The sequence below is a fragment of the Choristoneura fumiferana genome, chromosome 26 (genome assembly GCF_025370935.1).
Source record: "Choristoneura fumiferana chromosome 26, NRCan_CFum_1, whole genome shotgun sequence".
In the NCBI taxonomy this organism is placed as follows: domain Eukaryota; kingdom Metazoa; phylum Arthropoda; class Insecta; order Lepidoptera; family Tortricidae; genus Choristoneura; species Choristoneura fumiferana.
Window position 1 is genome coordinate 5,747,173 of NC_133497.1, and position 27,879 is coordinate 5,775,051.

A 27,879-nucleotide genomic window follows, 5' to 3' on the forward strand; every position below is an offset into this window, starting at 1 on the left:
CAATAACCTACTCGTAGTTATTTTATATACTTAATGTATTGTGTATTCTTTGTATTTGTAGTAATACACGCATTCAATTAAAGTAACTTAAAATAAAAAAACTGGCCAAGAGCGTGTCGGACATGCCCAGGGTAGCATTCCGTAGCCATTCCCCTTATTTTGTGTTTATCACCGTAATCAATTTAATATACCGTAATCAGAGTACTTATAATTAAATAAGTACTCTGATTAAGTTGAGGAGTGAAATTGAAAGATCGGATCAAAAGCAAAAACACATATTTATAAAAATAAAATGATTTAATTATCCTTATAAAAATAATCTAGTTAATATATAATTGACAGTACAAAAAAGGTAAATTAGGAATAAAAAAAAGACTTTATTTTACACAAAATAAAAAATATAAAAAGAGAAATTAAAAAGCTGCATCAAGTAGGAAGTTTACAGCTGCTTAGTGCGGTCTTCCACTGGCACATCGGGCCTACTCCGAAATTTGAAAATCGAAGTTCGTATCTTACCATCCCTCTCACTCTCGTATTAAATGTTATAAGTATCAGAGAGACGGAACGATGCGAACTTCCAATTTCGTAGTAGCCCCGCAGAGCGGAGACGCGTAGAATCAGCCCAATCGTATTTGAAATTAGAGTTTCTGTGAGATACTAGATGGCGCTAGCAACATGAGGTCCGTTTGAAAACTTTGATATAATGAGAGGGCTATCGCGAATGAATTCGCACCTAGAGGCGCTAGTGTAGCGTGAGGTCTCCGAAATACATAGTTTTTGGGTGAGCTACGCAGGTTTATTTATAATTAGAATAATTTTGTGAATATTTTGCAATATCTGAAATTAATTATGGCAAATATGCGTTCCGGGGCAATGAATGTCTGTGTTTTGAGACAGTTTTGTCTTTCGGAAACCTTTTTCCTTCCTTTTTTCCGAACAAAACGGGGACTATGCAACACTGTGGCATGCTCGATATTTTTAAGGTACGGTTTTAAGGTGTATTAAATATGATTTTAATCTAAACTTTGTTTTCACGCCCGTAATAACAGACTTTGAAAGCCATACTTAAAAACCTCACGCAACAGTGCGCCATCTAGTGAGACGAAAAACGATAGCCCTCATTGCGTCGTGTTTGTGATTTGTTAAACTATATAAGCCAATCGCAAGCAACAATGTAACGTCAAACGAACCTTTCGATACTAACGCCATCTAGCGATATTTTACCTGTACAGAAACCCTCATTACAGAATGTAACGGATATTTTTTTAGCCAGTCGAATATCTGGCCAAAAAATTTTGAGCACGGCGAATGTACCTAATGTAATGTTATTTGTTTTTATTGTCTTTCTTCGATAAAAAAGTACAAAGTTAAGTAGGTATACTTATACATTTTAATCAGCAGGGCTACTACAAAACTCGAAACTCGAAGTTCTTGTCGTGCGGTCCCTCTCGCTCTCGTATTAAATAGTATAAGTGTCAGAGGGACCGCATGACACGAACTTACGTACGTACGTAGTGAGTTTTCGTGTCACTAAATACCTAAATAAAAAGTTTTGGGAAAGTGTCAATTTTTTTAATTGAACTTATGCACATCAGAAGGCAATTTATTTTTATTTTTTTTGGTATTTAAACTACAAATACTAAATATCCGATATCCGTAGGAACATATCCGGTAGGTATCCGCTCGGATATTGATATCCGGTATCGGGCCTGTGATGTAAATAAAAAAAAATAGTTTTTTTCAGTCTCGTAAAAAAACATGTAAAATAACTGGACATACAAGCTTTTTCTAAATCAGGTTTTCTTTACAAAAGGACAAATTAATAACGGAATGTGACGAAACGCTAAATTGTAGTAGGCATGTTTGACAGTAATTTTAACAGGCACATCTGCCTGGTTATCCGTGACATCTCCCGTTGAAATTCACGACGTTCACGACGCTCCCCCTCCCCGCACCCCTCGTATTCTGACAATGAGACGAGGATTTCAATAAATGCAATAAATAGTAATCATCATCATCATCATCATCATCATCAAGGCCTAAATTCCTCGTAAAGTATTAGGCCTCTTTCACCACTCTCTATTAAATTCCTGTTATCTTAAGTAGATGGATTCCGGCTAAGAGCATAAATGGGATAAACGCACTACTGGATAAACGTTTTATTTTAGTTGGTTGCCATGGTAACGTGTACGGAGTCACTTATTAAAAATATGATTTTTCAATACATTTTCTCGAAAAATTCACTTGCAAAGGATGTTTATGTACATGGCTTTATGTACATGGCATGGATTTTTAAAAATCATCATAACGTTTTAATTACATATCGTTCATTTATCAAAACAACTTTTGCCATTTAACGTTCATGTGGAATCATGCCATTCTGTATAATGATTGAAACACATAAAAATAATTGATATAACGATCAGGGCTCAGGGGTTATAATTTGGTCGAGTAGGCTTTTAAAATAGGTTATAGGTTCCGCCGCGGAGTTCCGTCGACTTTATCTCATACTCGTTTCGTTGTTATGCAATGTACATTATATTGCGTTTGTTGTAAATGTTATTCAATTTGATTGTTATAACATTTTATGTATTATGTCATTACAAATTATGCCAAATACTTCTAGCTTCCACTATTTTGACTTTTAAACTTAACTCTTTTTCGGTTCCTAACTAATTGCTGCTCTTTTCCACTCAAAGATTGACTGGTAGCGATCCCTTATAGAGATTAGATCCACCATTTTACACGTAAAACCTCAGTTCCTATTTTTTTTCTTTTGTAAAATAAAGAGTTTCCATAGGTACATACATACAAAATTATACTCTCGGATACGCAGATCAGATTGTTGTTCGCATTTGTATTCGTACGAGTATGCATTCGTTTATAATATTAAAAGTGAAAATGAGCAAAAAAAAAATGCAAATCAGTACACATACACTTTAGACATTCATGATAGGTATTATCAAACAGATACGGCATTAAAGATAAAGATAGCAGGAGCTTATGAGAGTGGACGTAACGTTCTTTTACCCTAAAAATAATTAAGGTTTTCACTAATAAACGTCTGATGCTGTTGAACGTGGGTGAAGCTGGTGTAGGCATTTGCGTTGCAGGCGTGGCCGTTCCTGGGTGCTGTGGAGACCACGCCGCGGAGATAGTAACGCTGGGTGCCCTGACCGTCCACTGTTGGGAACGCGAGGCCGCCGCCGCTGTCACCTTTGCAGAGCGCTGTGCCTGTAGCGTAAGGGTAAAAGCTCAGTTTCATTTGCATTAGTTGTCATCCTCCAGTTTCTACACGGTCGTGAGAACCGTAGCGGCAGGAACCGGTGGAGGCGGCAACCCTGATACTGACCCTGAGCCTCAGACATGAGGGACTCCCCAAAATAGCGTCTTTCGAGCGCCGTCGTCGTGCCAGCGTCCGCGCAGCGTCGATGGCAATTGGCAAGCGATGGCCGGCTGCTGAACGTCGGTGCATCGTTTTTTGCGAACAATTACAACGCACAACGCCAAGGCTGCGTAAAACCCGGCAAACGGCTAGCGCTGGCAACGACGCCGGCACGACGACGACGCTCGAAAGATGCTAGTGTGGGGGGTCTCTAAAGCTGGCTCCACATTTGTATCATTTTGCCGATCACGATCACGCGTATCGTATCGAGCTCGCGTATCCTAAGTATGGACGCTCACTTTGGGCACACCGTATCACTAGCATCGTCGCGTGAAAAAATGCGTCCATACTAACCGTAGCGTAGCAGCGTATCGTATGATAACGCTGTATCATTAAGTGTGGACGTTATCCGTATCCCCTATGATGATCGGGGAAAAACCGCCTCGAGAGCGATCACGGCGTATTGTGTATCAAATCATAACTTCGTATCGTGATACAGTATCAAAACACGTCGCGACACGATCGCGAGTGTGCGGGGTATATAATATACTTAGGCGTATCAACATCGATCCCGAGCGATCAGATACGGCGCGTCGCATGATCGCGCTGTTTTTGCGTCCACGTGTCGATACGACAAAATGATGCAAATGTGGACCCAGCTCAAGAGAGAAGGTTTTGATAGGATAAAGGTAGGCACTTACCGTTCATAGTGCCGGCGCATATTTTATCGCTAGTGATGTAGGCCCTGAAGTCGAAGGGCAGGTCGGCGATGCACTGTGAGACGCTCACGTACGGAAGTTCCGTCGTCAACAGCACTTGGGAGGCAGGGCCATCTTGTGATGTCAGGCCCCAACCAGAAACCTAGAGCAACGAATCATAGTCAGTGAAAGTAAAGTTCGGTCGCGTAAATGAGCCTACTGTCCTTATGTCCATCCACTGGCACACTATATTAGTTCGAATGAATAACGATATAAATACTAAGCATTAATAGTAGATTATTGTCGTTGCCTGGAAGTAGGCAATTGCTGGCTGAGTATGAGTATTAAACGGACGAGCTTGCGAGTCCGTTCAACTAATACGAAGCCAGCTATTGCTATTCCAGCCGAGACTAATATAATTTTTATCTCAAAAATGGTGAATAATTCTGAAATAGAATAAACTTTTTCTCAAAATATATATACATTTAATTTTATTCCAATATTTTTCTTATGCTTTTCCGCCTTTTTTTCATTAAAAATAAACTGCAGGTGTATTTTTCTACCGAAAATACCACAAGCTTTTTCAGACCCAATAAAAAAAGCCCTGAGTTCCAACAAAATATCTGATACCGGCCATTAGACTTTGCTGTATACGACTTGTGCTAACATTTCCATGGCCTTTTTAACTATTTAAAAAAAAAGTGACTTATTGCAGGCGCGCTAATTTATTATTGTCGAGCTAGCGCGCCTGCAATCTTTTTAACTTTTTAATTTTTCGCTGACCATAAACTATGTACTTCACCTTCTGATATGTAAAGAATAATGTCAACTTTAACAGACATTTTTGAGAAAATTCATAAAACTACCTATCCTAAACTTAAAATACTAACATAAAATAAAATAAAACCTAAAACTAAATTAATCAGGCCTACGCGTCTGTTCCCGACGAATTTTGGCATTTAAAGTCTTTGGTGGCTGAATAGACCGATGCGAGAGCGACATGTTCGTCCACGGGCCTGACAAGACAAGTCTGCAGATGTTGGTGCAGAACCGCCTTGGTGCCGGTTCTGTCTCTTGTCTCTCACCTGTATTCGATGATCGCAATTATTGCGATGAAATGAAGCCTGGCTCAAGGCACTTGCTGACAAAACTTAATTACCAAATTACTTAAAGAGCAAGCCTTTGGCAAGGTCCCGAAGATAGATGTATACTTAGTTTATTTAGATACCTTACCTAAAGTTAATTTTAAGTGTTAGTAATATGCAAACCTCTTCCTAAGCCTACCGCCTGCCTTATTAGAGTTGCCAATGCGAAAATTTAAATCATTTTTATTAAATTGGCTTATGGCTTACAATTTTTATAGCCTCAATGAGTTTTTTAATTTAAGGGAATAGTTTTGATTACATACGACATTTATTTTATTTTAATTCTATTGTGACAATTCTTATGATATTGATTTTGATTTATAATGATAATTTTGTTTTCGATTGTGTATGACATTTTGCAGTTTTGATATTTGATCTTAATTAATTTTGTAACCTAGATTTAAGTCAAATTTTTGCATGCCTACTGTTAGAGGGCAGCTAGCACTATTGACACTTTTATAAGTTAATACCTTATAAGAAATTCCAACATCGTATTTATCCACATAGTGATAAAGCAAATAAATAAATATTTCATTTCATTTATTTTTTAAGAATTACATGTGGTTAAAATAGCATAATATGTTATGTGTAAGTTAATTAATGTAATTAATTTTAAAATAGCTATGGCCCAACAGGGCATAATTTTTTATATTTTTTTTTTTGTAAAAGGAATTGCAATAAATAAATACTGAATACTTACACCGCATCATACCATGATCGTAATAGCAACGTGTCAGGCAAAAATATATTCTTTTCACTTCTCATGCTCTAAAAGTACGTCAATATAGCCTTACGAGGCGGGAGTAAAGTGAGTACTTTAGTACCTAGGGAGTAAATTTTTTTTTTATTTACTTCGATTCGAGTGATTTAGATAAACTCAAACAGCCAGTACTTACTTGCTTAGTTTATTTTCATGACGAAAATGTTACGTTCTTAGTCTACGTGGTCTTAGTTCTATGCTTTTTCCGCATTGAAGGTGGCGCCATTCTATTTATTCCAGTTTGTGTATGTGATTTTGTTATATCTGTGTCTGGTTAGAGGAAATACTTACCGCGAAAACTTTGAAATTTTTGTGGAGCGTAAATCATAAACGATTTAAATAAATTGATTATTCTCACAATGTCGTCAAGTGATAGTGAAAATTATTAACTGAAGAAAATTATTAATTGACTGAAGGAATAAGAAACGCATTAATTCTTTCACAGAAATGACTATTTTTTCTCGCAATCGAGGTGAAAAATAGAGTTTTCAACACGAGACTAAAAGTCAATATAAACCCTCGGGTAAATGACACCCTCGCTAAAGCTCGGGTGGCTAACCACCTCGGGTATTTATTGACTTAAAATAAACTATTGTATTGTAAAGTATGAGACTATGCCCACTAGCACGTTTCCTAACCAACCGTCGCCGCGTGTCATGTACGCGCTTGACATTCCGTTCCTGTCACGTTCCTCTTACGGTCATGGCTGATATGGTGCAGTGGTTAGGGGCGTGGCAGAGACCTTAATTAAACAAATTCAAGTAAACTCACCTTCCCCATTTTCCCCGGTTGGAGTTGTTTCTTGTCGAAGGTTACGTCGAAGTCCAAGCAGACGGGCCGGATGAAGGTGGCGTAGACGATTGGAGTCGACAGGATAACCAGCGCGATGTCGTCTTGGAAGTGGCCTCCCTCACCCATAAAACGTTCCGGAATCTTAAGGCTGCTGACCTGAGATATAAAGACGTAACACTATCCGTGAACAAGTAGTGTTTGAACAAGGACCGAAGATTATAAAGTTACTGTTTAGAAATTCGGGGTATCTAAATAAGTCTACATCGCGGCATCGCTATTTGACTAGATATTCGATACGACTAAATCGCGATTAGCCTAGATATCTATAAGTCCAGATCTCAGTTCGACTAAATATCGTAATTGGACTAGATACGTATACATACTTATGCCTAGATCTCGTTTCAACTAGATATCGATACGGCTAAATCGTTTGGCTAGTTCTCGATTTGACGGAGTCTCGAATGGACTACATTATCAATTATTTATTTTGTTTTGGTTGCCTAGTAATTTATTTTGTTAGTATAATGTGACACAACATTTCTTCTATTAAACTGTACTACTTTTGTCCCCTCGCTGACGGGACAGAATAACATCTATTTTGTTTGTTTTTAAAGACGATTTTGGGATATTCTTCTATTGAACGAACTGAAAGTAATCTTGTTTCTACAGTGTCTGATTTATATAGTAAATCCTCAAATATCTTACGTATGAGTTTCAAACTTAAAGCTTTGCTAGTTTAGATATGTATACAACAAGCTTATACCGTATCGTGCCATGTCCGTGATAGGAAGGTGTCAGGAACGGAATGTCAAACGCATACATGACACGCGACAGCTTGTACTTTTCGATACAAAGAATATATTTTTGCCTGACACGTTGTTTAAGGTCATGTTATGATACGGTGTAATGGGTAGAGTACTTAAAACTCAACGCGCTCTCAATATAAATGACAGATCTGGAGGCACAGGAGTGCTCCCGCCAAGTCGAGCAAAACAAAGGCACGGCCATACGATACTTTTCTCCAATTCTTTTTCCTCCCTGTGCGACCGTAGACCTATAAGCATGCTACATCGTCTTTGCCTTACGTCGCTTGTGATGGTGGAATCTAAAATCTTACCATCAGGTTACCATACAGCAGCAACTTACGTCAGACTTTTGCGTCTCATTATCCCTGGCCTCGCTCCAGGGTCGGTATATTTTGCCAAGAGCCACAGCGTAATTACTGGGCGATGCAAGCTTCTCCGCTGCTGTCCAAAAGCAATGTGCCGCTGTAAAGAGATATCTGGTAAGACTAGGTCATATCTGAGGGTTGGTCGCTGCTTAATGGCCGACGGCAGCTGGCGCGGGTGCACAGAGTGGACGCATTAAGTACCATGAGTTTACAGTGACCGTACTCGATAGCGACGGTAACTTATTTGTATGGAGAATTGTACAGCGCATCTACAAATAATTTACGCCGTCGCTATCGAGTACGTTACTGTAATCTCATGGTAGTGGCACTGGACCAATCCGTCGCTCGCGTAGCACTAAGCGCTGCTCATACTATATATTTTTAATAGGGGTCTTTCCGCTCCGTGTAAACCACAGGCAAACCGTGTCAGCCAACCTAGCATAGGCCCTTAGGGAATATCGAGTTTCTAGCGCTAATCAATGTGGATTATGGGGAAGGGAATTACTAAAATAAAAACTTATTTTAAAAACGTAACCTGTATCCATGAAAGCATTTAGTTAGATATAGTTCATTGTAGTAATCAGTCAGGAACTAGTTCTTTAAGTACTTACATAGTACACCCACGATCATAATGAGGGCTATCGTTTTTTGTCTCACTAGATGGCGCACTGTTGCGTGAGGTTTTCAAGTATGGCTTTCAAAGTCTGTTATTACGGGCGTGAAAACAAATTTTAGATTAAAATCATATTTAATACACCTTAAAACCGTACCATAAAAATATCGATCATGGCACAGTGTTGCATAGTCCCCGTTTTGTTCGGAAAAAAGGGAGGACAAAGGTTTCCGAAAGACAAAACTGTCTCAAAACACTTACATTTATTGCCCCGGAACGCATATTTGCCATAATTAATTTCAGATATTGCAAAATATTCACAAAATTATTCTAATTTTAAATAAACCCGCGTAGCTCACCCAAAAACTATGAGATTTGACATTTCGGAGACCTCACGCTACACTAGCGCCTCTAGTGGCGAATTCATACGCGATAGCCCTCATTGCATGAAAATCTCTAGGGCGATTGTCGCCTGCAGTCGGTTGCACTCAGATTGTGAGATTGTGAAAATTATTATCTAGATGGCGCTACAAGCGAAACTCAATGATATATGTTTTAAGCGGATAGGTAATTATCAAAAAAAAGTGCAATTAGCAAAGATGACCAGAAACATATTTATATTTTTGATTTCTTATTGTTAGGTAATCAAGCCATCTAGTGAGATAACGAAGGTATACATGGAGATGTACTGTAAGAGTTTTCACTTTTTTTTTTTTTAAGATTTAAGATTTAAGATTTATTTGCATAGAATAAGTAGTTACATCAACTGTCATTAGATGTTAATGAGACAAAAGGTTTCTTATCCTGCTATTTGTACAATTTTCTTATACTAGCATGCAAATTACATTTGCTAACACTAAAAACAACTGTACTAGAAACTATCTTGCGACAGAAAATCGCCTACACTGTAGTATATTTTTTCCAACAGTATCTGCATTAACTTTTTTTTAAATATAGTCAGGGGTAGCTCCCGTATGCTTTTCGGTAGCTTGTTAAAAATTTTCATACACAATATTATTTTTAATATTATTTTTTTATTCGACTGGATGGCAAACGAGCAAGTGGGTCTCCAGATGGTAAGAGATCATCACCGCCCATAAACATCTACAACACCAGGGGTTTTGCAGATGCGTTGCCTACCTAGAGGGCTGAGATGGGATACCTCAAGTGCTAGTAATTTCACCGGCTGTCTTACTCTCCACGCCGAAACACAACAGTGCAAGCACTGCTGCTTCACGGCAGGATTAGCGAGCAAGATGGTGGTAGCAATCCGGGCGGACCTTGCACAAGGTCCTACCACCTGCAAATCACATAAAACACATAGAAGTTTTGTTCAACTGGAAACGCATCTGTGCATGTCACAAGCCAACATGGGTGTAGTGGTTAAGTGTAGCCAGGCGATTATTCTGTAAATATAACAGATATCAGAAAACTTGAAACTAATATCAAAAGTAGGTTATCCAATGAGTAAAAGCACATTCATAACTTTTTTAAATGCTGTATGTGCGGGTCAAAATTTGCAAGTTAAATTTGACCCACTTCTAGTAGTCGGATTGTCTTGAAATTTGGCATACTTATGTGAATTGCGTGACAATACAATAATCTGGTAGTGACATCATGGTTGTCCGGCCAGGATCGTCTCCACAGAACGAAACTCTTCAACGATTAATGGCATCGACTTAAAAACTTGGTATGCAAATGTAGTTTGGGTGACAATGCAAATAGAGTAAAAACAAACTTGTATTAAAAATGAAATGTTTACCAAAAACTTATTAAATTAAAGTAGTAATATTACAAATATTAAGTTTAAGCGCTCCCATACATTTAGTACCTACGACGACGTTCCTTGAGGCTGTTTGCCTACGTAAGAGTTAAAACTGTTTAAGATTCATTATTTACACGAATAAACTGTAAAAAAATTATAAAACTATCTTTTATAGAATAATAAATCTAGCATTACTTTTTTAAGGGAGTTCATTCTTGTTTACAGCAGTTGCTCGAAGTGGGGCCCTTGTTGTGGAGATACATTGACAACCCCTCAATGTTTCTAAATGTTTTTTTCTTAAAATTTGAAAATGCTAATTGATTGATATGGATACCTAAGTGCATAAAATTAAATAATTCATGAATCATATAATAATGGTCAAATGACTATACTAAAGCTTTTCAACTAACGGCGTATGTATGTTACTTTAAATGTACCTATGGGAGGGTGTGAAGTTAATATTTGGGTTAAGTATGTCTGGTTTAAAAAAAGTTATTAAAGTGATTTTTACTCATTGGGTAACCTACTTTCGATATCAGGTTAATTTTTCTGATGTCTGTTATATTTACGAAATAATCGCCTGGCTACACTTAACGATTACATCCTGTATAAACGACGACCGGATAGGCAAGTGGTTAGAGAACCTGACTACGAAGCTGGAGGTACCGGGTTCGATTTCCGGTCGGGGTGGAGGGCTAGGTAAATTGGTGTCAATCAATTTGGCCCATGGTATTTATTTATTTTATTTATACTTGCCAGATGCCAGTGTGGCCTAGTGGTTTGACCTATCGTCTCTCAAGCAGAGGGTCGTGGGTTCAAACACCGGCTCGCACCTCTGAGTTTTTCGAAATTCATGTGCGAAATTACATTTGAAATTTACCACGAGCTTTTCGGTGAAGGAAAACATCGTGAGGAAACCTGCACAAACCTGCGAAGCAATTCAATGGTGCGTGTGAAGTTCCCGATCCGCACTGGGCCCGCGTGGGAACTATGGCCCAAGCCCTCTTGTTCTGAGAGGAGGCCTGTGCCCAGCAGTGGGACGTATATAGGCTGGGATGGTATACTTGCCAGATATTACGACGGTGGTAGAGACTAGAGAGCCGCCGCAGATCTGCATGGTGGGGTGGTATGTCTTGTCGTATATCCCGGCGTGCCAGGGCAGCTCGCCGCGCTTGGCGCTCACCCCGTTTATGACCAGCTGCTCGCCACGTGAGGTCGGTGTACCGCATTCTGAAGTCGCAGATATATGATAAGGCAAAAAAAAAATAGTACATTGTACAAATTAACATGCTTTAAAACGATATTTTACATACATACTATAAGTCCAACCGTTCTTGCGTGAAGGAGTCACATCACAAACCAAAATTTCCGTGGGAGTTCCCAATAATTACATCGTGGTTTTCATTGTCGTTGCTTTAAAAACATGCGTGCCAAAGATTTTAAGATTTTATCCCGATCGCGTTTGAATATCGGGATACAAAGTAGCCTATGTGTTATTCCAGATGTTCAGCTATCTACATATCGAATTTGATACAAATCCGTCCAGCCGTTTCAGCGTAAAGGAGTAACATACATACACACACACACATATTTACTCACGAACTTTCGCATTTATAATATTAAGTAGGAATAGGAATTAGTGCCAGCTGCCCGGGGCACCAGGTGCCACAGGGCGCCGTGCGCGCCAGTTCAACTTAACCACTCATTTTTAATACCTATATTTAACGATCTAAAGCAGGGTTTCTCAAAGTGGGGTACGCGAACCCCTAGGGGTTCGCTATTCGACGGTAGGGGGTTCGCGACAAGGTTTACTTGATGGTGGCTGCAAGACTGGCAAGATGATTAAGATTGGTTTTTGGAGTCTTTTGTATTTTTTTATTTCAAATATAGTTGGGGTAGGGGTTCGCTGTCGTCTATAAACTTTTAACAGGGGTACGTGGAGCCATAAGTTGAGAAACCCTGATCTAAAGCAAAACTAGACTCAGCGTATTAATTTTTTCATCACACTTGCTCGTAAACAGTGTCAAAACATGAAGGCTACCTTGATTGCAACCCCCCAAATAAAACCCTCGACCGTAATGTACTTGTCATGAAACCCGTGGTCGGTAAATGAGTCATTACGCGTACAAATTTTCTTGTCATGAAGCCCAAGGTCGGTCAATGAGTAAATTTCCGTACTGATACTGCTGCGCTGCGTAGCCTGCGCATCGCGTAGCAGCAGGACCACATGCACACGCGGCTCAGGCACATGCTGAGGTAGGGCGAGGGCGATGCTGCCAAGAGCGCAGCCTAAGGTATCGCCAATATTTGGAAAAATTATATTTTTTCTTTTAGAATAAAATTTTACTCGCAAATGTGATGATAAACATTGTATGTCGCACGGGCGGTACTAGAATTACGAACATCGACTCATTAAAGCCCTCAGTCTGCGACTGCGGGCTTCTAATAGACTCTCGTTCGTAATTCCTTATTTACCGCCCTTAAGACACAATGTACTATTATAGACTTATCAGTATCACGTAGGAGCGAGTATTTTATTTCTAACCAACAAGACCATCATTTCGTCTCTTGACGTATTTAAAAGGACATCAAAGGCGTGACTCCGGAGCGCCTAGATGGTTAAAGCTGGGCCTGGTAGGTGGGATAGATGTGCACGTGTAGTTCATTATATTAACCTCCGTCAAGAGTACTTGAATTAATCAATTAGGTATTGGGTTCAAATCCTGCTGCATCCTTTTTCGTCGATGATATCTACGGCATGGATACCGGTAACTTTTTACCTTTTTACCTTTTAGATTGAAATCTACAAAACCGGTTTTTCGGTATTTTGACTTGTGCTTAAAAATAGTGGTAGTCGACTTCAATTTCAAACAAGCAAGTACTTTTAATAATCAACCGACTTCAAAAAAGGAGGAGGTTCTCAAATTTGTCTGTATGTTTTACGCGATAACTCCGCCAAATAGTGGGCAGAATTTCAAAAATCTTTCTTTTGTTCTAAAGGACATACTTCCTCGGTGGTCCCATTGACACCAAGTCAGGATCTGATGATAGGATCTAAGAGAAATCGAGGTCAACCCTCTAATTTTAAAGGTGTGCTTTATGTATAACGATTTTGTCATTTTTAACATCAAGTAAAGTATTTACCTACATTCATAAAGTATCATTTGGTGAACTGGATCTAATAAAGAAGATCGTAATATCTACTGTCATGCCGCGTAACCAGCAATGGCTAACGCCGCTAATGACTACAGGCAATAGACTCCTCAAATGGGGGGTTTGGGCGCCGTTCGCACGCATGCCCAGTGGGATCAGGAACCTCACTCATACAATTGAATTTTATCGCAGATGTATGTTCTGCTCTGCTAGGCCTGGTCACTTTGGGTTCTTCTTACTCAGAATCACACTTTTCATGTTTTCCATGGTTTTAGTCATTTATGATTAAAATTTTTGCGATAACCGTCTTTTGCAATAAACCTCGTAACAGGTTGTTGGGAAAATAAATATGTGGCTTATATATATGTACTCTGTGCTAGTATGTATGTACGGGCCAAATCTTGCAACTTAAATTTGACCCACTTCCATTCGGATTGACTATAATTTGACATATTTATGTAAACCTGGTGACTACAATAATTTAGTGGTCAAGCCAGGATCGTTTCCGCATGGGGGAACTCCTCAATGGCTATTGGAATCGACTTGAAATTTGGAACAATAATGTAGTTTAGATTGTCATTGTGCAAGTTCATTTAGAAAAAGTACAGTCAGCAAAAAAGCCCGTATTAAAAATGTAACCTAGCAAAACTTTTTTTTATAAGGTAGGATGCTAAAAGGATGGATTAGGGTGAAAATAAACAAAAAGTTTTTATCTAAATAACTTTTATTTATTAAAAAAAAATACAAAAATCCATCCTGTTAACAGTACAATAAAAATAGCTAATTTTTTTATTCCCAAACCAAAAAAAGTATGTGTTCTAGAACACCTTTATACAGGCGTAGTGCATAGGGGAGACCGAGGAGAGTTGTGACAGAGGAGAGTACTGACAATTTAAGTATTGAAGTTAATAAGTTCGAAAAAATTTACGTTGTCGTTACTCTCCTCTGTCAGTACTCTCTTCTGTTACAACTCTCCTCGGTCTCCTATAATATTTTCTATCGGGATAAGTCGGATTTCAATCGGAATACGACAGCATCCGAAGTGTCAATTATTGGAATTGTCATTGTCAATCATTATAATATGGAACTTAATTATTCAGTCTGAATGTGTGCGTGAATGTACGGCTGAACGATGGATCTAAAGCTAATAAGAGAGCACAATAAATATGAAATTTTCCGAAAAATTACAATGGAAAACCATTATGTACTATTTACATCTATAAATCTGTAAATGTTTACAATAAAGTATTGGACAAAATTAAGAATGAACAAAAGGACTGCGTATTTAGAAAATAATTAAAAGATTTTTCAGTAAATAAGTGTTATATACAGTTCAATATTATTTAAACGATAGTAGAATATTATAGTAAATATAATTAAGTAAATAAATAGATAGAGGTGTCAAAGTCATGATCTCATACGAGTATATAATATATTTCTTGCACATATTATTAGTAAACTAATAATTTGTTTTGTTATACCCATTGGAAACAAAATAAGTGATTAATTTAATTTTGAGAATATGCTTAAAATGTGTACAATTTTTTGGAAGAGAATCAATCTTTATTATTTAGGTAAATATAAGAAATTAAACATAGTGATATTGCAACACCATTACTATGTTATAGTGTAACATTCAGTACCGTGCAATTTCATTATAAACAAATAAATCAAATTTATTGTTTATTTATGCATAATAGTACATTGTGTCGTAAGGGCGGTAAATAAGGAATTACGAACGTGAATCTATTAGAAGCCCGAAGTCAAAGACTGAGAGCTTTAATGAGTCGATGTTCGTAATTTCAGTACCGCCGGTGCGACATATAATGTTTTTCATCACATTTGCGAGTAAAATTTTATATTTGTAAAAGAAAAAATATAATTCTTACAAATATTGCCCATAACTTAGGCTGCGCTCTTGGCCCCTTGCCCTCCCCCTCCTACTCCCGCAGCATGCGCCTGCGCCGCGTGTGCGTGTGATCCTGCTGCTGAGCGCGCAGCAGGATCAGCGCGCGCAGCAGTATCAGTACGGGCAACGACTCGTTTACCGACATTGGGCTTCATGACAAGAAAATTAGTACGCGCAACAACTCATTTACCGACCTTGGGTTTCATGACATCGAGGGTTTTATTTGGGGGATTGCAACCAAGGTAGCCTGCATGTTGATCACTGTTTACGAGCAACTGTGATGAAAAATATGTTTTATATTCATGAGTATTGGTAGGTACCTAATTTATTATCACCTTATCTTTGAGGAATCAAAAATAATTGAAGAGCTTTACAAAAACTTGTCATCTCATCGACTCAAAGGTTAATAATCTTACTTTCTTTTGACCACGAGAGATAATTGGGATCGCAGTTTTAACGTAACTCAAACAACTTTTATGGTAGCCACTAGTTAGGATCGCAGTTTTAGTATAATTCAATCAATATTTTATGTAGGAACTTCTTTTAGTTGGATCGTAGTTTTAACAAAACTCAATCAACTTTTATGGTGGTCACACTTGCTTTTGTTGGGATCGCAGTTCTAACTCAATGCTCAATGCTCGTAGAAAAGTTATTGAAATATTTTCAAGATTAGAGAAAGCAGTAGGTACAAAAGAGACTTAATGTGAACTTTACGGCACTATTTAATACTAAATAGAAAAGGAAATCGAGAAATTACAGTGCCATACATTACTTTTGCTCTTAAGTTTGAGAATTACCTATCGTCACAGTACACTAAAATGCATAGTCTTTGGTTTTTTATTTACTGGATAATTTTCTCTTACATCAAAATATTGTTTTGTTACCGATTTTTGATATCAAACTCGTGAAAGTTCCATTCGAAAGTATGAATAAGTTCCTGTTAAAAATCTAATTTTAATATGTACTCAACCCCAGCAAAAACATTCTGTGCAAATTTAGTCTCCATTGTGATAATTTGTTTATAAAAAATTTAATTCTCATGAACCTAGGACATCTTAATAACAAAGAGAGCACGTTATAATAACAATGTCCGCAATATTTTCAACGGCATAATTCATAAAAGGCCACATTTTAGCTACAATTACTCGTTTTTTTGCATTCACGTAATGGCTTGTCTGTTTAAGATTTCACTACTTATTATTACATTCAAATTATTGCATTCGAGACATGGCACGTTTTTTACAGCATTTTCTCGCTGGGGTTTGGCATTTCAGTTCTTTGATGTATATCGTATTATGATTTATGATTCTTTCGCGACTCCATTCCCGTGTAGTCAAAATTGGCTAGTTTTCTATCCCGTTAGTTATTAAAATAGATGATATGTCTGCCGAATTTCAAATCTCTAGCTCCAGCGGTTTAGGCTGTATTGTCTGCCAGTTAGTCATTCAGTCACGTTACTCTTTTAGAGGATAAGTTGCGCCTATTATTCGTCTGGGGTTTAGTCTTTAGCGTTAGTGTTTAGGACCCAATCCTCCACCAAGATTCGTCTAATTGATCAAAATAGTAATCTCCTGTGTCCACGGGGGTCACAGCTGCAACCGGTGCGTTAACAACATGAGATATAGAAGCTTCTTCATTGGGAAACCAAATGGTATCATAATTCGTAGTAGGTACTCTGGTAGGAAGAACTGGTGTACTTGGTTTCGCTATGATAGGCGAAGGTGTAGAAGCAACAGGTGCCTCAGTTGAAGGTTTGGGAGAAACAGTGGGAGCTGATATGGGTTTCTCAGATGGTATTGATGTGACAGGCGATGGTTGGAAAACAGGAAAAAGTTGGGTAACATTTTGATGCGTGTGTACTTCTACTGCGTTGCCTATGGATATAGAATAGTCAGTGCCACTTACGTAAACGTAGATTTTATCATTAACTATGATAGTAATGTTACTTCCAACGCTGGTGGTACCTGGCTGACAGATAGCAGTAGAGTCCCAATTGCCGTCAATGCAGTGCATGTGGGCGAGGAAGCCGCTGTGGTGGTAGTTTGGACGGTTGCACTCCGGTATGACTTCAGTGCCGCTGGGTTCATACTCGTGGCATAACCGAGTGCCATGCAGTCCGTACTCCCCTGTCACTTTGCATTTGTAATTGACGCTCGGATGTGGGGTCACCTTGCAGAATCCTGGAATTGAAGAATGGGTTCTAATTAATGCAGCTTTAAATTGTCATTTTCTCCTGCAAATTAATTGGTTTTTTTTTTCTGATGCATCCTTAATTTACGGTATAACTTTTGATGATGAACAAACAAACATTTTATAGTGTCAATTATCTGCTGTCTTCTCAAATAACCTACAGTAAAAAATATTTTCTTCTTAAATTTAAGACCACGCTCTTGTCGGTAGAATAACCGCTACTCCGCACGATCTTCGACCAGCGCTATTAGACTTCCTGATACGACACAAAACCCACTTCTTCATCACCTAGTCAAAATAGATCAATCTTGACCTTCCTCTGTCTCACCTTCCTTCTATCTATAAAAACCGGCCAAGAGCGTGCCGGACACGTCCAAGAGGGTTCCGTAGCCATGACGAAAAAATCAAGTAATTTTATGGATTAAATTCGGGTTTTGTCCGCGTCGAAGCAAGGTCGGTAAAATCAAGGTACGCGGAACAAAACCCAAATTGAATTAATAAAATTAGTAATGACCACGATAGTCTAAAATATTGTGAGTTTAGGTATACCTGTTTTATACCCTAGGCTGCTATATACTCTTAAACTACTAACAATTCTCAAGCAATCTTAGCCGCTATAATTTTTCTTGTTTTGATATATTTAAGTAGTACCAATCTGAATTCTTTCAAATTTTTCTTTGGGTGACCGCTTGATTTTAATGAAAATTACTGAATAGAAAAAACACCCCCACAGTGGGAGGGAACCAAAAAAAATTTTTAGATTTTTTCATTTTACCATTTTGTCGGCGTGACTTATGTGTATACTTATTCATGCCAAATTATAGCTTTCTAGTACTAACTCTAAAGCTTAGCCGTGGACAGACATGGCGAAACTATAAGGGTTCCTAGTTGACTGCGCAACCCTGAAAATTATTAAGTTAAAATTTCCAAAAAGTACTTACTGCTGCAAGTGGGCACAGATCCCAGCCAGTCATTCCCGCTGAAGCAATAAGTGGTATTGATGCCTACCACTCCGTATCCAGGATCGCAGGTCACAGTCAAAATTGCTGATTGGTAACTCTGATGCGGTTTGGCATTAGGTATACCTTTGACTATGTATTTTCCATGCTTTGGGTACTCTGGTAGGACGCAAGCTCCAGCTGGTCTGAAGATAAGAAATCAATTGAAATGGAATGAAATAAAATTATATGTAGCAATTATTTGCTTCGCATGTGGTGAGTAAATAGGAAGAGGTGGCCAAATGGGCACAGTACCCGGCTATAAAGTGCACATCGGTCTTTGGAAAGAGACTTGGCTAATTTCGGCTTCGTAGAGCGTTGTCACACACTACCTACTTATTATGGCGTTTGTCAGTCGTTGTACAGGTGCAATACGGTGCAATAGGTGGTACGGACGCATTTAGATGAAAATATATAATAAATAGTTGTTGAAACTCCCCAAAATTTAAATTGTACGACGGCATCTTGAGAAAAACCCTAAAAAGAGGGAACTATCCTATTTTAACCGACTTCAAAAAAGGAAGAGGTTATCAGTTCAGTTGTATTTTTTATGTTTGTTACCTCAGAACCCTCAGAACTCATTCATTTATACCGATTTGAAAAACTTTTTTTAGTTCGTTTAGGAATTGTTTCAGTTAGGTCCCATATTAAGCATAAAATCAGGATCTGATGGTTGGATCCTAAGGAAATCGAAGGAATTCTTCAAATATTGCAATGACAACCGATGGTATTTTGAATTTAGTAGTAAGTAACTCGTGCATTTGCTCTTGAAAATCATCATTTGGTGAAGTGGAACTGATGATAAAGATCACATTTTACTAACAGAGCTACTACTCAATAACAAGTACTTCACGGGCTTAATATCAATTACTTTAACACAGTTGCTAAACAATTTATGCTCATCTTAACCCAATATAAGTAGGATTTTATTCATTACGAGTATATCATTACATACATAGTATAGTATAGCATAGCATAGTAGAGAATATAGCTCCTGGCCGATTTCAGCTACAGCGACTACTAAAATTATTGGACGAGATGGCTACGGTTGTTCACCCGTTCATGTGTTCATGCTGTAGTAGCCAATTTTATTCAAAAACGTACGCAAATACTGGCAGCAAGGACACTGCCAACGTAATGGTAAAAGATGGTTGAAGGACACAACTGAATGCTCAAGTTTGTCAGCATCTTCATGGCTAACGCGAGCGAAGTCGCGGGTAAAGTCTAGGAAGACAAACTCGACTCACCTGTAGGTAGTAGCGATGGTTGTCCGGTTACACAAATCATCGGCCTCGTCGGAGCCATCGATGCAATCTGTTTTCTGATGAATCAAAAAAGTTTTTGTTAAACATTTCGTTTTAATACAAGTTTTTCCAAAAGAGTGTTATTACACTGGCGATTTGTGCGATTCGCGCAGCGAGCTATGGTGCTCCCACACTGGCTGGTATAAGTGTTATATAACGCTACTAACTTTTGCCCGCGGCTTCGCCCGCGTAGAATTCGGTTATCGCGCGCTGTACCCTCGGGAACTGTGCATTTTTTCGGGATAAAAAGTAGCCTATGCCACTCTCTGGCCCATTAAACTATCTCTATGCCAAAAGTCACGTCGATCAGTCGCTCCGTTTCGACCTGAAAGACGGACAAACATACAAACACACAAACCCACAAGCATACAAGCACACACACTTTCGCATTTATAATATTAGTATGGATAGTATGAATGGATATAACATTTATAACAGCTACAGTCTGTTCAGGATAGGAATGGACAGAAGGAAAATAGGCTCTTTATAGTGCACGCTTTAGGAAGTCATTTAATAAATTGTTTTTTTTTAGTGTACCTACAGTCCAAACTTAATTCGAATTAAAATATTGAATACACCAATATAAATTTCGTTTATTCATTAACTAGCTGTTGCCCGCGACTCCGTTTACGTAGAACTCGTTTATTGCTATCCCGTGGGAACTAAGTATTTAATTTACCGGGATTAAATGTATTCTATGTCTTTCTCCGGACTTGTACTATCTGTATACCGAATTTCATGTAAATCGGTTCAGCGGACACGTGAAGAGGTAGGTAACAAACAAACATACAGACTTACAACATTTCGCATTTAAGTATAATGAAATTTTTGTCTTTTAATATACAACGTTAACAGATACTCTGTTTTTTTGTATGTAGTTTCGATACTTGTATAGAAAAGTTTTTGGTTGATTCTGTTTTTAAAATGTTTGAAAACGTTTTAAAGACGTGAAGAAGTGTTGTAAAATCTTACCCCATTACAGTTTGCGCCGTTATCAACGCAAGCGCCGTATGCGCATTGGAACAGGTACGACGGGCAGCGCTTTCCAGCGCACGATTCGATCGTCTCGTCGGAGCCATCGCTGCAGTTCGCCACGCCGTCGCAGTGGTCGGTGGAGTCAATGGTCTCACCATTCTTGCAGGTAAACCGGCCACTGAATTAAACATGAAACGAGTACCGACCGTATTTAACGAATCAGAAAATATAGGAATAACTACCAATTTCCACGACTTTGGCTGTGTTACCACCAGATTCCTAATTTTTCATTTTTTTCTATTTTTTTAACGTTTCCTATTTTTTTCATTTCATCGAATATTCATTACCTCGAATGATTAAAATGTTTATTTTTAAATCACCGATTTTTAATTTCTGGAAATATTATTTAATGGACAGTTTATTTGGTAGAACAAATAAGCAAGTAGCGGGCTCTTTTCAAATACGCAAGCAGGGTGCAGTGAGGTGGACTGAGTCAAAGTCAAAAGTCAAAGTCAATATTTTTATTCAATTTATGTTATAAGTGTTATAACAAGCACCTTTGAATGTCAAAAAAAACTACCTCCGGTTCGGAAAAACTTCTGTTGAGAAATAATCCGGCAAGAAACTCAACGGGGTACCTACCTATATATATGTAGGTATATTTTTAAACAGATTTACAATGTAATTTAATGATAAAATATCTAGCATTTCGCAAGACATCCGTCGCAATACATTCCTTGCTCAAATTCTTATCTTGTTTTGCATAGATAAAAACTTCGCTCCGCTGAGCTGTTTCCACTAGAGATGCGCTAAGCAAGGATATAGAAGCATAGATAAATTGATTCATGGGTGCCCCTTGAAATGTTGACATACTATTTATCGAATTTCGTTTTTTTGAAAACAATTCATAGAATATTCAATACTAATATTTTCTCTTGGAGTAATTTCACTTCATCGACTATTCATTACATATTAAAATAATTATTAGAACAACCAGTACAAGGATTATTATTTGCTTAAAAAACATTTCATCAAATATTCATGAGACAGAACAACTAAATATCGCTGTTTATTTCTTCGACGTAGTATTATAAAACACCAGAAAAATAAATCGCTACCCGAAAAGCAGGTTGGGTTAGGTTAGAACTGTGGCCCCAACAAAAATAAATTGCTATCAGAAAAATAGGTTAGGTTAGGTTGGAACTGTGATCCTAACTAAAATAAATCACTATAAAAATAAATAAATAAATACATTTCATTCAAAAAAGTATGAAATAATAAAATATGAAATGAAGTTCTGCTATATAAACTATCTATTAAATAATATTTCCAGAAATTAAAAATCGGTGTTTTAAAAATACTTATTTTAATCGTTCGAGTTAATAAATATTCGATGAAATGAAAAAATAGGAAACGTTGACTTTTATCTGATGTTCGATTAAAAGTTTGTCGACATTTCAAGGGTAAACCTTGATTCATGACAAACATCCTCGCACATGTCTGATTGAATAGAAGCCATATTTTTAGTTCTTACTAGGATTTTGTTACTGTGCCATTGGCCATGACAGATATCAGCTGCTGATGAATAATGGGCAAAATACAAGGCGCAAGCGCAAAATAACAGCGGCCATGGAATGCGGAAAAAATCATGGCTGGGGAATATAAGGCAGTGGGCCGGGATTAGCCAGGGATACATTTTCAGAACTAACGGCCAACCTCCAGTAATGGAGTGGCACTTTAAGAAGAAGGGATAAGGTGTAAAATTCGCATAGGTAAAGCGTATTCGCTCGTCCTTTATTATCCGGACAGCTGAGGAGTGGAATGCCCTGCCAGCGTCTCATGCGTCTGTTTCCATGATTGTAACAATCTGTGCCTATTAAATTTCACGAAGCTACCAGTTCAAGTTACAATTTACAAGTAGGTAGGCTTTGTTTAACATTATGCATTGAAAAGAGACTACCGCTTGTGAATTGTACCTTGTAGTTTAGAATAGGCCTCTGACCGTCTTATAATTGAGGGTGAATTGGCATTTATTATAATGATGACTGGTTTTTGGAGTATTTTTTTTTTTTTAATTTATTTAAATAAAAAATGCAAATACATTGTACCTTAAATTAAATGTTCGCCAAACTGTGAGACAGTTTGTATTTTTTATTTCAACTCCAAATTTGTTACTTTTACGGGTATCCCGTGAAACCATATCGAAAATACAAACCGAGACATGGATGCACAGAAAAACCAGAAAAAGAGACCAGCACTGGAAATCGAACCCAGGTCCTCAGTATTCCGTGCTGCGTGCTTTAACCCCTACACCACTGCTACACCAGTGCTGGTCTCTTCTTCTGGTTTTTCTGTGCATCCATGTCTCGGTTTGTATTTTCGATTTATTATAATGTCTATAGACAAGCGTGCTCCATCGTGGCTTACCAACAGACGTGATTGTAGTCTAACGCTTGCCTGTTTCTTTACAGAGAAAAGGTAGGTAGGTACTCGTACTAACCGGACTTCTTCCACCTCGTTCCTGCACTTGGGCAGTAGCTCGTCCGAGTTGTCGGCGCACTCTTTGATGCCGTTGCAGGCTGCGGTACCGTCCGCGCATGCGCCGTAAGTGCACCGGAACAGGTTCGACGGGCACCTGGAAAACCAAAATTAGGTATTTGAAGTTCTAAGTCGTGCGTAGGTATGTTCCGGGGGAGGAGATAACAGATTGATTAAGCCTAGAGTTTGAAAATATCGGATATTTTTAGTAATTATCAAAATATCGGATATTTACGATTAATTTAATTCAGTAGTCCCAAAAATTAGGTGTATTTTTTGAATAAGTATAAATAGAAATAGAAATAAAATAAAATAAGAACATTATCATAATGTATTTTTTTTCACCGATTATCACCACTTGATTACCATACGATGATTACCACCACATTCGCCTCCGTGAAAACCCTCATTAAATATTCAATGAGCTGGCAGCTTCCTCGGACAAAGATGCTTAGCTAACACAGAGGCAACGCTGCCAGCATCCTCGGAACCTTGCCTAAGGGGGCTATTTTAAATAATTTGTTAAGTTTTTTTTCCTTTGTTTTATGTAGGTATTTCAAGTATAGTTAGGATAGTTTTAGGTATTTAATTTTAATTGATATGGACCTCCGCAAAGTACTTTTAACGCCTGATTCAATAAAGTACAAATCTGTTCACACACGCCTTGGTGTCTATGTGTGCGTAGCTCGAACGTGTCCTCAGTCGTAAGAGTACCGTCAGTCACGCACACTGAGACTAAGACAACGTTTAAGTTTGAGGTTTACTCGTGCACATTGATAATTAGCTGTGGATGAGCGCGCCTTCGTGAGTGTGATCTTCGTGAGATCAGTACCTATGTTATTTAATCCTGGAATGCATCCTAATGTATATATTTTAATTTTTAATGAGCCACGGGGCTCAATATGTAGGTATCCAAAAATTAATACAAATGTAAATATTAGGATGTTGCATAAAAAATCATGCATAATTAATTATGTACAGTTTTCTGTATAACAAAAAAATAACCGACTACAAAAAAACCATGTAAATAATTTTCTACCAGTCTGAAGTCGGTCGGTGCCTCAGCACGAGCCAGCAGGAGTGGACCTATAGCATCTACCTCACCTACGCACTTCATATTGGGCTTCAATGGCTCCTGCTGGGTCGTGATGAGGCATCGACCGACTTCAGACTGGTAGAAAATTATTTTCATGGTTTTTTGTAGTCAGTTCAATTTTTTGTGAAAAAAAATTTAACGCTTTTTAGTGTTAATAATCTAAGATAAAATAGTTTTATATCAACTGCTCGTCACCTTTTACGAAAGACTGCTTTTTCCGATGCAGCGACGTTCATTATTGAGGAGTCCTGGTGCTTCACCACCCGTTTGACCATATGCATTACGAGGAGCATAAATTGCTTAGCAACGGTGGTGTCAAAGTAATTAAAATTCAACCCGTATAATACTTGCTATTGAGTAGTAACTCCGATGGTCAATTGTGGACTTCATCATCAGTTCCACTTCACCAAATGATGATTTTCAAAAGCAAATGCAAGAGTTACTATTAAATATATCTAATTTACTATAGGTGTCCCTACAACATTTGAAGATTTCCCTCGATTTCCTTAAGATCCAATCATCAGATCCTGATTTGGTGCTTATGGGACCTAACTAAAGACATTCCTAGACAACCGCAAAAAAATCAAATCGGTTCATAAATAAATAAATAAATAAATAAATAAATGACGGAGTTCTGAGGTAACAAACATAAAACATACAACCGAATTGATGACCTCCCCCTCCTCCTTTTTTTTGAAGTCGGTTAAAAATGAAATTTGATGGTGGGGGTTATTTTATCTTCTCAATATGAGATAATTGAATGAAGTGCTTTTAAAAAACACGTACCGTATATTCCGGCAGAGGGCGTGGGTCTCATCGCTACCGTCCGGGCAGTCGACGAGGCCGTCGCATTTCTTATCGAAAGTCACGCACGTCCCGTCGCGACAGTGGAAATCCCCCTTGCTGGAATTTATAAAAGGTTATCTAAAAGGTGTTTCAGAAATGTATAATTAACAAACCTGATAAACAGAAAAGACTTGTAACTACTTGTAAGTATATTTATTTCAAGCTTTTATTTAGTTTCACCTGTCCCGTTGTCTATCTGTCTGTCTGTCTGTAAATCAAATCTTGCAAGTTAAATTCGACGAACTTCCACTAGTTGGACTGACTTGAAATTTAGTATACTTATGTAAATTGTGTGACTACTTATACAATAATCTGGTAGTGACATCCTGGTGGTCCGGCCAGGATCATCTCCGCAGGACGGAACTCTTCAACGGTTAATGGCATCGACTAGAAATTTGGTATGCAAATGTAGTTTGGGTGACAATACAAGTACAGTCCAAATAAGTACAGTCAGAAAAAAAGCTTGCATTTTTTTACCAAAACTTATTTCCGCTTTTATTATTTTCTTACAACTTACCTACATGCCGTCTGCCGTTTGTAACGATGCAGTATTATTTCACGTAAGTCTAATTTACTTCTGAAACAACACAGAAATAACATTAGCACACTTATTGGCGTCGTGTGTTATCCCTCGTTCCCCGTATACCATGTTCCACAACCAGCACTGGTTAGGGCCAAATTATTTCCTAACTCAATCAGAGGGTCTATTGCGTAACGTTTTTGACACTCGCAATCACAATCAAATGACAGTTTTCGCATACTAAAACTGTCATTTGATTGTGATCGCGAGCATTAGAAACGTTAGGCAAAACGGCCTCTGGTCTTGGCGCTTCGCTGGCCACCACGGCGCTCTCGCTTCGCTCGTTTGGCTCGCACGTTGGGGTTCACAATAACTGTACATACGTAAAAATGAACTAAAATAATTTCCTTGCTCACCCGCGACCTTAAAAAAAGAAGAAGGTCGCGGGTGAGCAAGGAAACTATTTTAGTTCATTGATATGGACCTCCGCAAAGTAACGCCTGATTCAATAAATTATGTACATACGTAAATCCTGCTCGTTTCGCTCGTCATCGTAGGTACAAACCAACGCACGTAAAAAGAGCTCCTGGCGATATACCTGCGCAGTGAGCGAAATACGGACCAAATTGGCGGCAGAGCAGTGGGGGACGCGGGAGGGGGCGAAGGAGCGCGCGCGCGGCCGTTACGCCATTGGCTTGTTAGTTGACAGATGCGCAAACGTATCCCCTCCACTAGCCACCCAGAGCTCTTTTTACGTGCGTTGACTTGTACTTACTTAATTTTTCGCAATCTAAATTGACAGTAAATTGACAATTACCTATATCATTGAAATTTCTTTGAAGTAGTATATCTGGCTCCTTCCAGTGTTGGTTATGTAGATAAGGTGGTATGTACAGTCGAACAAATTGAATCATGACCCGGGGTGGAACCTTTATGCTACTAGTGTCATGTCGACATCTCATACTTTTGTCTAAGAAATAATAGTAAAATGGATTATTGAAAGGTTGCACCCTGGGTCTTGAATATTTCAATTTGTTCGACTGTACAGAGAACAAAGTTATATGAAATTCAGTATTCAGTAGTTGTATTGTTTGCTAAATTTCATCATCATCACCATCAGCCGGAACTGAACAAAAGCCTTCCCCTTAGAACGCCTTTAATCCACGAAAATTCGCCACATGCAGGCCTCCCACCAGGTGGACTGACGACATCGTGAGACTTGCGGGAAACCAGTGGTTGCTAAATTTAAAATTTGGAAGTTTCGCAATTTCAGAAACTTATCGGTACAATGCTCAGGACTCAGGAATGTTTGGTTTCATGTCAACTTGTCTTCTTAGACATTCTGGTGTCAGTTTAGTCCACCATAATCATTCTGGTTCTCGATCATTTACATGGGATTGACGAATATTATTAAAACGTTTAAGAGAAGTCTCTTTGTCCCATTCTCTATACAAACGTAGTCCCGGTCTCGTTTGAAAACTAGACAACAGAAATAGATGAAATTTTGTAAGTATGGACTAGACGTAATTATCTATGCCTGTGTTTTTTCAGATTTTCATATACATAAATGTGTAATATCAGAATTACAGGAGCTTAAAAGTCTACAAAAAAAAGATGTCAACTTTGCACGAGAATTACAGACTAATAAAGCATTTTTACAAAAATCGAAAGAATCACAGGCATAGAAAATAAAATGAATATCTTAATTGTAAAATATCATTGATTTCTGTGCTATACTTTTCGTATAATATGAGGACAACGGAACCCAAAATTCAACCGCCCAAATCTTGAAAAGCCTACAGCTATCTCGATATAAACTACGTACGTTGTTGCGGAAGGTATGGGGGGGGGGACGGCTGCGAGCTCTTATGTCACGAGCGATAAAGACAGCAATATCTCAAACGAATATCTAACGCGGCCGCGCGGCCGGCAGGGAAAGTTCTCTTAATTTTCATCAGTCTGGACTGTTAGCCCGTCAGTCTGAGAGGGTTGCACGGTAATTCAGTCGTCATTCTGACCAG

The 27,879-nt window shown here is 38.3% G+C and overlaps 1 protein-coding gene across 1 annotated transcript in view; it reads right to left on the bottom strand.

The window, feature by feature from the left end:
- Positions 1 to 278: 278 nt before the first annotated feature.
- Positions 279 to 27,879, bottom strand: part of LOC141442934 (modular serine protease-like) — a 33,236-nt gene continuing 5,635 nt past the window's right edge. The window contains exons 3-14 of the mRNA XM_074108126.1: positions 25,856 to 25,915; positions 25,279 to 25,395; positions 23,359 to 23,493; positions 20,856 to 21,036; positions 19,827 to 19,900; positions 18,523 to 18,725; positions 17,356 to 17,571; positions 11,398 to 11,559; positions 7,927 to 8,048; positions 6,760 to 6,936; positions 4,087 to 4,246; positions 279 to 3,234 (exon numbers count right to left, since the gene is read on the bottom strand). Of these exons, the coding sequence (XP_073964227.1) occupies positions 3,032 to 3,234; positions 4,087 to 4,246; positions 6,760 to 6,936; positions 7,927 to 8,048; positions 11,398 to 11,559; positions 17,356 to 17,571; positions 18,523 to 18,725; positions 19,827 to 19,900; positions 20,856 to 21,036; positions 23,359 to 23,493; positions 25,279 to 25,395; positions 25,856 to 25,915 (1,810 nt within the window). The 3' untranslated portion in view covers positions 279 to 3,031. The remainder of the gene's footprint in view (positions 3,235 to 4,086; positions 4,247 to 6,759; positions 6,937 to 7,926; positions 8,049 to 11,397; positions 11,560 to 17,355; positions 17,572 to 18,522; positions 18,726 to 19,826; positions 19,901 to 20,855; positions 21,037 to 23,358; positions 23,494 to 25,278; positions 25,396 to 25,855; positions 25,916 to 27,879) is intronic.